This window comes from Pholcus phalangioides, unplaced genomic scaffold (genome assembly GCF_987345545.1).
Source record: "Pholcus phalangioides strain wild (caught in Gottingen) unplaced genomic scaffold, Ppha-v1.0 ptg000017l_1, whole genome shotgun sequence".
Lineage (NCBI taxonomy): Eukaryota > Metazoa > Arthropoda > Arachnida > Araneae > Pholcidae > Pholcus > Pholcus phalangioides.
Window position 1 is genome coordinate 16,423,145 of NW_028301610.1, and position 13,218 is coordinate 16,436,362.

Sequence of the window (13,218 nt, forward strand, 5' to 3'; positions counted from 1 at the left end):
AAGGTGCTTTTCTGCTAAAACTGTTTTATGAACATTGTGATTTCACGCAAAAGCTATGCTAAGATTTTCTGTTTTTAAATGTTTAAATGTGGGTTTTGAAAAATTTTCCCCCATCCTTATATTAAGACTTTCTTTTAGTTTCATAATCTTCAGGTGAATAGTTAGGGCTACAGACAGCTTGGAACAGAGGAACTTCCATTATGTTTACCCTGTATATATTTATGAGCTGAAATGGCCCAGAAAGCACTATTTTTATTATATTTTTGTTTTGGGTGTGGTAGCTCAGGTTAATTAGATGCTTGCCTATCGTACCAAAAGATTTTCGGAGATGTAGATGCCCAATTAGTCCTTGTCAAAACCTTTCTTGACACACAGATAAAAGAGAAATGGCAACAAAGCAATTGTAGAACATTATTGCCAGAAATTCCCTTACTAATAGGTTAATATACCTCTCTGTTGAGAGATGAAAAAATTTTACAATGTTGCTGTTTTGAAATTGGCTTTAAACTGCAGTTTCTCATCAAATTAGCAGGAATATAACTATGCCGCAACAAAATGAGTAGATATTTCCAGGAACACAAGTGTATCACATAGCTGCTGTGGTGGTCAGGTGGTCATAGTGGCGGACTCGCATTGCGAAGACCTGGATTCAAACCCCACTATTGCCACAGTCATGGTCAGTTGAAGTTGGTTTTCTGTGGTTCCTAACTTTGAGGCATGAATGCAAGTCAATCTTCCAGTTAAAAAGTCTCGCCGCAGACAGCAACAGGCCTACAACATACAATTATTCAATCATTATGCTTCACTCATAGTTAGAGAAATTGATTTCAGATAGCAGCACTACATGTAACAAGCATTGCACATAAACAACCTTTAAGGTAGGCTCACAACATAGACACGCACATCGCAACATGTACCAATTCACTTGAAGTTCTGCTGAGGAATAAGGACAAGGTGCATGTGTGGTTTAGTAGTCATAGTAGCGTATCACATATTTTTTAATGAATGCAAATTTTTTTTCTTCTGCTTCTGATTTCATCAATTTCTTACAGCAGTTATTTTTGTTTCATTTCTTGCAGCACTTATGGAAGATTGGGCAAGCAAATCACGACCTGATATATTACACTTCGTTCCATACACATGGCATTTTTCATTAATTTTAAAGGAGTTTGAGTTGATTACTGTGGCTAATGAGTACAATTGGATTGATTGCTCTTCCCAACATCAAGAAAATAGTAAGTTTCTGTTCATTTATAAGTAAAATCAAGTTATAACTATTATTACACTGAAACTTTTTTTAATAACTAAATACAAAAATTCCCCGAAGTTACACAATAAGTGGAACCCACTAGAGGCTCCAACATGAAAAAACATTTAAGGGGCTGAAAGTTGCTAGTGGTCCCATAAAAACGAAACTCCAGCCTGTATGTGGAAGGGGTGAATTGCATTGCATATTCGTTATTTGATATTGATATAAAATTGATAGAAGCTTATTAAGAAAAAGTTTTCTGCTTATTGATATTCTACTGAAGAAATTACATTCATAACTCTTTCTTTTTTTTCAATTGTCATAGCATATCTTGCGGTGTCTGGTGATGGATTTGAGTTGTCTTTTGACTTGCCTTTTGTAGAGTTTCTTCCTCCGATAGTGACCCTAAAATTCTGGATTCAGGTTTGAATTTTGCATATTTATATTCTTATTGTAGTTCTACAAAATTCATTGATTCATCAATAAATAAAACTTTTTTTTTCAAATAAACTGAAATATTCTCTTCTTTTTTTTACTGAATTTACAATAAAGTTCTCTCCACTACCCTTCTGATGTTTGATAAGTTATGGACAAATATCAGTTCTTCCAATTTTTCCTGAAATAATCAAGAAATATTGAACTAATTATTTTTATCATTTATCGACATACTATTTGAAATATTTGACATAGCCTTTGACAAATTGCTAATCTAAACATATTAATAAAAAATATTGCATATAAGTCGTTCACAAGGACAATTATTGGAGTAGAGTGAAACTTATTTCAAGTGACAAGAAAGCTGTAATAGACTGATGAAAAAAAAACCAATAAATCAATAGAACACAATCGTTTAGACATGGTTTGTTCATTATTTATTGCATGAATGTAATACTGTAATAGCGAAGATTATATATATGTGCTCAGACAAGGATATTTAGAAACTTTTAGATATACATTACTAGTAGGATATTTACATAGGCGTAAACTTCTATAGGGCCCATGGGCCCGAGCCCCCCCAACATTTTTGAAGACGCGGCTCAGCCCCCCCAAAAATTCGTATGAATATGGCTTATTCATTTTGCAATGATGAAAAATTTTTTTTTAACCAAAAGTTGTCCTAATTATGAATTAGTTAATGGAAACAATCTGCACAAAATTTTAGTTCTTTTAAAAAATCTGGATGGTCTTTGGCTTTCTTGTTCCATGACAATACGTTTATTTCATTTCTTCCCTGCCGTTCAATCCCCAATTGCACCCTCCATCGGTTCCAATCGGTCTCCATCGGTTACTGCCAGAAGGCACGGCTGAGAGGAAGATTCTTTGCGGTGTTGAGGGGGGCTCTTTCTTCTTTGCCTGTGGCAAAAACTGAGTGTCTCTCGATGGAGTGTCTCTTCTTTTGTTCACTGCGACCGGAGGACGGCCATGGCGCCGACATGAAAATAAGCCCAAAGATGCATGGTGGGGGGAGGGGGAAGGTTGAAAATTGGGAAGCAATGATATTGAAACCGAAATAAATTACACTCTATAAAGAATAGGTGCCAGAACCTAGAGGCTGAGGCCATTTGAGCCCCCCCCCCTCGCAATAAATTTTGTAAGGGGACTGAGCCTCCCAGTAATTACTGAAAAAAACCATTGTGCAATGCATTCTCCCTCTCCTTCGTACACGCTTGAGTCTCGTATATGCGGAGGACCAATAACTTTTAGGCCCCCCCCCACAATGTTTTTTTGAAAAATATTGGGGAAAAAAGCACATTCTAAATGCCCATTCATAACAGATCTTGAGGACCGATGCCGAAACATTTTTCAAGCCCCTTCACAACAAAATTTGACTGGGGGTGGGGGTAGAACATAGGCGTAAACTTGTATCCGGCCCGTGGGCCCGAGCCCCCCCCCCCACCATTTTAGAAGAGCCGGCTCGGCCCCCCCAAAAATTCGAGTGGATATGTTTCTCACACTTGGCTCAGAAAAAACTTTTTGACAAAAAATTTCTTTAAATAGTAGAAATCCATCTGCTCGAAATTTTATTTTTTTACTTTTCTTCAGAATCTCAACGCACTTGTTCTGTGACAATAGTAGTCTTATCTCCGAATCAATCCTGCATCCATTCATCCTAAATTGCGTCCTCCCAGAGGTGCCTGAAGGCACCAGTGTAGATAACTTGGGGGCGGGGGAACCTTTCTCTTGCTTGCACTGTCGGTAAACTCAAGAGCATCTCTTCCTTCTTTTGTTGAGTGTGACCCTTGGGGATGGGGACATGACGCAACACAAAAAAAGAAAAAAAGTGGGAGGAGGTAAAGTGAACAATGATTAAGCTTATTAACAAGTTCTTCACAACAGAGGCGCTGACATGAAGAAATTAACATTGGGTGGAGAGAGACGCACTGCATTGTTCTTCTAAAAACTATTGGGGGGGGGGGGCTCAACCGCCTTACAAAATTTTTTGGGCTCAAATATCCTCCACTCCTAGGTTCCGGTGCCTTTGAGGGGAATCAAATAAATAATAGTAAAATAAAATTAACACACAAAAAAAAAGAAAATAAGAAATGAATGGAAAATTTCAAAGCCCCCTGAGCCGGGTACTATTGCATTCTAATACTAGGAATATGAAATTTCCTCCTTATAAATCAGGGATTCTCAAACTATCTACGTTAGCAGCACTTTTATATAGAAATTTTAAATACGGTATTTCAATAAATGTTGAAGAGAGGTTAAAAGGTGAAATTTGCGTCCCCCCCCCCTCTGGTCCGGCACCCTAGACATTTGACCCCTCCCCCCAGCCCTGTTTCCAGTACTCCAACACTTAGGTAGCCAGGGCCGGAACTAGGGAAGAAGGCAGTTTTCACAGGCGGAATTCTTGTGGGGACTGCTAATTCTGGGTGGGGGGGGGGGTGGAAGACGAAAAATATCATTTCGATCGGAGGAGGATTCGGGGAGAGGGTGAAAAAATTACATACTCTTCCCTCCCTCCACGACTAAAATGATCCTGTCTCCGTTGGACCGGGCTTTTGGACAGATCTTTCGCGAGGACCCCGATTTTTCACAGGGAAGTGCTTGGACCTGTCGTAAGCGTAACTTGTATTAAGTCGTATGTTAAGTGCATTAAGTCGTAACTTGTTTTAAGCCAATGGGATCGAGACTCCCCCCCCCCCCTTATTAATTTCGGAGAGCTGGCTCAATCTTCCCCTCTCCCCCCAAAAAAAATCGCATGGATACGTTTTCCACACCTAGACTCGGAATAATCACGTCACGTCAGTACAGTGAGTTTCGGCCTTTATACGAAGCTGCGACATGTAAAAAAAAAAGTGGCGATTTTTCCACAAACACTTTTTTCCGGCCATTTTACAGGATGCGACCTCTATTTATCGGAAAATACTGTAATTTTTTCTATGTTCCATTGCAAATTATATTGGGGAATTTTTCTGAAAAGGATGTAGTATTTCTTACTTATGTTATTCAAAAAATTGTGTTTATTTCAAAATGAAGAATTATTCTCAAGGTTTTAATAGGGTTCCTCCTTTCCCGATCAATTCTTTTTTACGGACGAATTTCTATTTGTCCAGCCGGTGACCGCAAAGAGGGGGTTTTACATACCCTGTTTACGTTCGCAGCACTGTTAGAAATTTTAAATATCTTGCGGCATCACAGTCGATCTCAAGGAGGTATTTCGATGCTTTCCCCCCCCCTTTCCCGACAATAAAATGATCTTCACTCCTAGTTACAGCCCGTCTGTGGCATCTAGTGGCGTGTTTCCCGGGGGGGGGGGGGCACTCAGCGAGCTATAAGCACGGCCATGGACTCCCACATACTGGAGAAGGGCTTCTAGCCTGGGATCTTTGGCGGACTTTTTATTCCATGTATTTTTTTTTTTCTTCATGATAAAGGGGCCGCCCCTTCTGCAGCTGACAAAGAGCATTTCAATAGGGTTCAGTTTCGGCTGCTTCAATGCAGGTTTACTGAATACAATCACCATTTCCTAATTAGAAGGACGGGGAGTGTATAGCGTGTCGCTTATGTGGGGAATATGTCACCTGGAGGCATCCGTCCATATGGGGACCCCCCTTCTGATCCTGAAAACTACATTCTTCTTGACGCCGCCGGTCAAGGCTTTAAAAGCTTTTGTGCTTAATGGATGGCCATCCGTGAAGGACGCCGACATAGATGATCCTAATTGGAATATAAAGAAATTACGGTGGTGAAGAAAAATCTAGACGAGGTTTGTGATTCTGCAAAATAAGAATAGCTGTGTTTGGAGCCACTTGAAGTAAACTCCTTATTTTTCCCCTGAAAAAAAACCCCCACAAATGTTGAGATAGACAGTTCCACAGTATTTTATGGTTTGTGTGGACCACATTCGGTTGTGCACGTACAGTATAACCTTCTGTTAGTAAAACATGTTGTATTACAAGAAAACGGAAAAGTTCCTCGTGATTCCGCACAGTTTCCTGACAGAAAAAGTAAGCAATATTAAATATAGCTACACATTTTTGATAAATTCATGCATTTTAAACATTTTCTTTAATGATAATTTATTCAGAATCTTCAAAAACAATCTAGATTTTGCAGCCCTCTAATAGTTATAATCAATAAAGCGTAGTATAAAATACTTTTTTTTCTGTTAGACATATCAATAAATTAATAAAACTTACCATGTTTTATTTTTTTCAATCATATTTAAAATTTATTTAAGAAAAATTTAAACTCCATTTTTCTTGCATACTTGTAAAAGGGACAATATTTGAATCGAGTTTTTAATAAGAAATTTATGCAACTAAAAAAATTATTATTTTTCTAATTTAAAACCTGATATATGAGAGTAAAATAAATCTTAAATAAGTGACATGTAATTTGATTTTGGGGGAAATATACACTGTATCATAAAATATAAATAAATACAGGGCTCGACAAAAATCATTAAAAAATTTAGGCACCAGCCAAATTTTGTAAGAGCCAAGCATGGTTTTTTCACGAGAAAAGTATCTTAAATAATCTTTTTTCAACCTTTCTGGGAATTGATGACCCCCTTCCCAGGGCCGCAACTAGATACTTTGTCATCTGGGGCAATTCGGAATTTTGGCGCCCCTTGCATGTAGAAGAAGCAGTTAAAGGGTGAATTCGACTCACATTCTGGTCCAGCGTCCGGAGCACCAGACCTACCTACTTTCTCTAGTTGTGGCTCTGCTCCTTTCTATGTTGGAAGACAATTATGAAATCGGAAAATTTTGAGCCATCACTAGATTCTGATTTAGCAATCACATATACAAAATTTTAGGCGCGAATACAGATTTTCCAGTCACCATGGTGACCTGGCACTTGGGGTTTGTCCAACCTTGGAATAAATAAAGATGCATATACTGTTCTGAATATATTTTTTGTATATAGTCATTTTCATGACCCCGCCCAGGGGATTTCGGGATTCATGAGATCTGGGGGATCCTGGCAGGATATACTCAGATTTACGGCATGACTAGATCTGAATAAATTGCCTATGGCGATAGACCGGAGTTGTGCTCGTTTCAATGAGAGAGAGAGAGAGAATGAAAGTATATTTTTACTTGGACCGTGATCAAACTAGAATGGGGCTCAAGGGCAAAGGCTACGCCCCCAACAATCAAATAAATTTTTGTTAATTAAATGCTTTTGGAAAATTGGCACCAACTCAAAAATTCTCTGGAAGAAATTCCGTGTGTCCCCCCCCCCCCCAATAGATTGGTTTTCTTGGGTACGCTCATGCTCAGGGGTAGTCCCATTCCAAGGGCGTAGCGAAGAGGAAGACTTGGGGGTCTGGTCCCCTCGTCCGAAATGTGAGAAAATGACCGAAAAAAGGGGAAAAGATGACCAAATCTATTGTTCTATCACTTTGGTCCCCCCTGCCGAACGAAATTTCTGGCTACGCCCTTGTCACATTCACTTTGGCAACAATACATTAAATGATTGTTATACAGTCGAATATGCTGTTATAACGAAGTCCAAGAAACCGGAGAAAACACTTCGTTATAAAGAAATTTCAGATTGTTTGCATTGTTCCTATGTATACTTATTAGAGGGATTAGAAAACCATTCGTTAAAACGATATTTTCGCTGTAACGGTATTCGTTAAAACGGGATTCGCCTGTAATTAGAGCCCGAATTTTCCACTTAAAAAAAATGGCTAAATATGAACTAAAACTGAGAAAATATGTGCTAAAGAACAAATAACCAAGCAAAAAACGGAAATGCGTTTTTAAATGCATCTTTTCTATTTATCTCGGTGCATATTCATTTGCAAAAACATTCTCATGCAAATGATTTCTACATGTATTTTATTTAGGAATTTCTAGTTATTAGTACTGTAGCTGCTCACTAATAGAAAGAAAAAGTTGCTCGAAAAAGAAGCAAACTACACGTGCACACAAGTAACAAAACATGAATAATGTCAAAAATAGGCGGATTTTTCTCCTGAGATTTTACTTCTTTTTACTTGAAAAAAAAGAAACGACAAGCAAATAAAGCACCCGGGCTTCGGGTATGGTCCATTGTAGCTAGAAGGTCCTTGGAGTTGAGCAACCAAACTATTTGAAAATGTCGAATTTCCGATTCGATAGACGATGTTGCCTGATCCATAAATCCATGGAAGTGAGCATGAATGTAATAAGTTCAGACTTTTAATTGTTCAGTTGGTCATCTAAACCGCTTTGATGATACGAAATTCTATGGAAAACGTCTTATGCTCTTAGAGAATCAACTGATTTGAGATCAAAAATCAATTTCACATGACTAGAGTTCCGTTCAATCGTTAATATTAGAACGAAATGATCTCAAAGACGTCCCAATGCAGATAAAGCAGCAATTTTCAATAATTTTATGTTCTTACAGAGCGAAACGTGAAAATTCGTTTATAATGAGAACTACGTTACAGCGAAAACTTTTCTTGTGGTTGTGAGCTGTTGTTATAACGAACTTTTATTGTATTTATGAGCAATATTAATTTGAAAAATTACAAAAATTTAATTAATCTTCCGCACAACTTGAAAATTTGCACTTATTCTGAAAATTCTTCAATTACATACATTTATACACACATTAATGCTAAAAAGAGGTTAATTTATATAAATGCAACAAACAGGACTAATCATAACAAATTTATAAATAGTGCAAAAAAAAAAATGAATAAATCAAAAATAAAAAGGTCAATTTCCCGTGACCTTTCATTAAATTAAGTTGTATAATAACCAAGAATGGCCACTGAAGCTGTGCTTTCCAAAGTGTGAAACATCGACCCCTGGGGGAAGGGGTCGATGCAATTGTCCAAAGGGTCGATAGAAGCTATGGGTTTAGTATAGGATCCTATGGGTGGGCTTGAGTTGGGAGAAATGAGAAAGAAATTTTTTTTAAAGAAGAGCTATGGAACACAAAAAGTTTTGGAAACTTTTCACTGAAGCAGCGGTTCTCAACCGGTGCTCCGTGTACACTTCCCGGGGGCTCCGCACCCACTCGAAGAAAATAAATCAGTAAATTCGATAAATGAATATAAGAGGAGAGCGTACGGGGCTCCACCATAGAAATTTTACGCCAAATAGAGGCGGCCACTGATGCATATTTGTGTTTGAGTGCAGGTGATCATTTGTGGAGATTTTACTGTATTTAGGAAAATGTAATGGAACCCTTTGTATATATCTCCCTATTACGTTTCTGACCTTACTTATTTGTACGAGGTTTTGCTTCAGTTGCTATACATTTCTATACATTATCCCTGTATACAGGGCCTAATTTCTTCATGGGCAAATGAAGCCTTTATAACTTTGAGCCCCCGAAATTCAAACAACATACATTCACTGACCAATTAACATCTTTGACTCTTGTCGCAAGAGCCTCCTAATTCCTGCTTTACCCAGGGCCCTGCTTGTATACACTTCAATTAATCGACGTTTTCATTTCGATTCGAACTCCCAAGTCTTTGGAAAACACCTTTTCTATCAATCGAATCACATAATTTTTCAATTGGTGAAAACGTGTCACTGAAATACAGTGTTTTACGGTTTTCAAAAACCCATCATGAAGAAACGTTGTAAGCGGAAAAACTAAGCGTGATCGACTGTAGTTTCTCATGCATATTTTTTACTGAAAAAGTAATAAAATTTAAAATGATTGACTGGTTCAATCAGGGCTGCAACTAGATCCTTGGTTACCCGGGGCAAGCGCGCATTTTGACGCCCCCCTTGTAATGTTGAAGGAGAGGTTTTAGAATGAAATTTGCACCCCATCCGGTCTAGCGCCCGGGGCACGAGACCCGCCTGCTCCTCCCTAGTTGTGGCCCTGTGTTCAATGGCTTTTGACAGGTACTGAAATAATTATTGAACGGGCTACGGTATGCTGATAGCCAGGGCTGTAACTGGGATTTTTGTCGCCCCCACATTCGATAATTTTGTAACGGTGTTCTCTGTCAAGTAAAGGACGTTTTACATAACGTTTAAATAACACTTTTTTTTGTTAAATCTTGAAATGAATACCGTAAAATTGCGTGAGACTTTAGCAACAGTAATGTTATGATAGTATTATAAGTATATTTCTTCTCAAGCATAAGATTTTGAATCAAAACGACAGATTTTCCACAAAATTTTTTTTCGGAAACGTCTGTAAAAAAAAGGTGGTGGGGGGGGGGTAATTTTCGGAAAAAGTTCGTTTTTCAGTACTGTTTTCGCATTTATACGACGCGTCGTATAAACGAGGTTCCATTAGAGCCTGAGCCCCCCCAACATTTTCAATAAGTTTACGCCTATGGATATTTATAACTAAAAATTTCTAAACAATAAGTGATTTTTTTCATAGTTCGGCCTTTAAATGGTTAAGCAGCCTGCAGTGCAGTTCTACATCACTCAAGTTACTTGCGGGACATTCCCAGATTATTTAAGTGAACTGCAGCATACTTACAAATCATTTGAGTGATGCATAGCACATTTTTCCAAAGCACTTAAGCGGCCGGCTACACATTTCTAGAACACTTGAGTGGCTCGGACACATTTCCAGATCACTTGAAGGATCAGCGAGACATTTAGAGATCACTAAAGTGGTTCTATAGAAGATTTATCAATACGAAGAATGTTAGTTCAGGTTCCCACAAACTAGGAAAAGTTTTTTCTCATTTTTGGTACTAAATATTGTTGGATAATTTTGCTGATAAAATAGCAGCAATCACATTATAGAAAAATATGGACCTAACTCAAATTGATTTTGCTCTTACATGCTACAAAACCCAATACTTACAATTGTCTAGATACTTTTTATTGTATACAGTCAATGCCATGGGCGGAGATACAGGGGGCGTGGCGGTGCCCCCCCCCCAGCATCAAAGGTGAAGTTGACTGATCTAATGTATATATGCCATATATGAATTGACATCATCATCGTGCCCCCCAGACTTCCAAGTCTATCTCCGCCTATGGCCGATGCTCGTTATAACTGCCCCAAATTATAGTGACCATTCTGCTACAACAACTGGTAAGATAAGTTTAAAATGTTTCACATGAAGTATCCTATATGTTTTTCTTTCAATAAATAATGACCACCCAATATAACATCTGGTTTTTGAACTATGGGTGTTGTTATAACGAGGTTGACTATTTATTCTATCAGATTCTTGATTGCTTACTATGCAAAAAAATATTTGATAATTCATTGATCAGTTTTGATGATTTTTGTCACACCACCATAATTTTCTGCACACGAGGACTAATAGCTAATTAGGCTGGGACCTACAATTTATTGCATATTCCAAACGGTCGATTCCATTCAGAGGATTTTCATTTTATATATTAACTGAGAGATTATTACACTAACTCCTTAGTGTGGGACTCTCTGCAGCAGCAATATTTTTCTCCAGTCATGTTGTTGTCATTTCTGTTATACCTCCATGTCAGGAAAGTAACTGACGCGGACGAATCATGTATCAAACTTATAACGCCTCTAATCATCCTTTGGTACTTTAGAGTAGTATCTTATCAACCTGGGCTAATGCTCTCTCTGATAATTCATTTGGTATACCCTTACTTGACATTAATTGCATTGTTATATTTTACTTCTTTTTTTTACCCTTTCAACAATAGGGTGAAGCCTGTGATATGTCCATGTACTTACCAGAAGTAAATTCAAATAGAGACATAATTTTAACTATGGATAAATGTGCAAAACTAACTTCTCGTGATGGCACTCCTGCTGTTCCTGGAAATGAAAATAAAAGATGGAGAAACATGACAAAAAAAAGGTGTTAATGATAAGTTTTGTTTGATTTTTTTTTTTGCATATTTCATTGATATACAGTAGAACTTGATATCTAGACTCTTGCGGATGTAGAAAAATATTTAAGATGAAGAATTTTTGATATAGGCTGGGGGGGGGGGGTGTTAAAATTAGATGGTGAAGTGAATTAGCTAATTTTTTTTTTTATTATTAGAAAGATAATAAATGCACAGGCATGAATTAAAAGGTATAATATAGTTCAGGGTAGGGTTTCCAAATTCCTGAAATTTTGAAGCCATCCAGAACAGAAAGTCATATTTCCTGAGAATTCTTGGGAATTCCTGATATCACTTATTTGCAGTGAGAGCCCGTGGTTAAAACTGCTTTGTAACAAAAAAGTACTGTTTTATGATTTATGGTTTCCAATATGGTCAGCATCAAACCTAATCCTATAAGTTGTGAGGAAATAAAGTTATTTGTGTCTATTTATGCTTTGAACTGGTTCTTTTATAAGTGAAAATATGTACTAAACTATTCTGGGGAGCTGCCAATGAACTATATATTGGGCAAGAGCCACAGGTGACAAAAGTTTGAGAACCACTGGATTAGAGGGAGTTTCTTCAGATGGAGACAAAAAAATACAAATAAAGAACCACAACAGGCAAGTTGTCCAATGAGGTGGCTGAAAGAATTATGCTCATAAAAAATATGGATATCTAATATAACTAAAATACAGCACCCAATATAAAAGCATATATCACCAAAAAAATACAATTAATAATATATATAATACACTGCCCATAAAAAAAATTATATATATATATGGTTGTCTTATCAAGGAATGGATAGCTTCTCAAACCACTATGCCTATTGTACTTCTTTTTAAATGTATCAGTTATGTTAGAATTCACAACCCCCGAGAAGATAAGCTATTCCATTTATTAACAACCCTATTAGAGAAAAACTCCCTGCGACACTTTGGGATGTCGACCTAGTTGATTTGTTAACGCTCATCTGACTCCACTCTAATTAAAAGACGACTTGTCACAATCACCAAATTAATTTATTTACAAAAAATGCACACACACGAAAAAACATCAACATGTCATTTACACTCACTCGCAACTAACTGAATATTTTTTTCTTCTTTCCGTTGCTTGGCGCGCGTAACCTGCGTAGTCACTTTTTTACGCCAAGCGTTGGCGAAACTCCGCCACACAACTCCCCCGCCAGTCTCACACTTCATTTGTGAGACGAAACCGAACTTTACGACCATATCGGGAGATGTAAGTTTTGTTCTTATCACTGGAACTGTCACTGGAACGTGATGAGTCATCCTGAACGGCTTTATCCAACAGCAAAAATGCCGGCTTTAATCTGTCGATGTTGACCACCTTTTCTTCGTCGTTTACTTCCACCACGAAGTCCTTGGTCAATCTACACACAACACGGAATGGACCTTCGTACGGGCACTGGAGAGACTTCTTGAAGGGACCACGGCGGATGAAGACATGAGTGCAGGTGGTGAGCTCCTTCGGGACGTAGATCTTTGGAAGTCCATGCCGCACAGGATTCGTTGGTTTCAGAGAGCTGATGATCCTTTGCAATCGGGCAATGTAGTCGGGAGGGTTAGACAATGGCTGATCGTCGTACAGCTGACCAGGAAGACGAAGCGAGGAACCATAAGTCAGCTGGGCTGTCGAGGCATCAAGGTCACTCCTATATGCTGACCTTAACCCAAGAAGAACCAATGGGAG

General features: G+C 38.0%; 1 protein-coding gene across 1 annotated transcript in view; it reads left to right on the forward strand.

The window, feature by feature from the left end:
• The window catches only part of tweek (transmembrane protein KIAA1109 homolog tweek), a 236,838-nt gene that overhangs the window by 38,948 nt on the left and 184,672 nt on the right, over positions 1 to 13,218 (forward strand). The window contains exons 10-12 of the mRNA XM_089246286.1: positions 1,080 to 1,235; positions 1,575 to 1,672; positions 11,329 to 11,486. Of these exons, the coding sequence (XP_089102412.1) occupies positions 1,080 to 1,235; positions 1,575 to 1,672; positions 11,329 to 11,486 (412 nt within the window). The remainder of the gene's footprint in view (positions 1 to 1,079; positions 1,236 to 1,574; positions 1,673 to 11,328; positions 11,487 to 13,218) is intronic.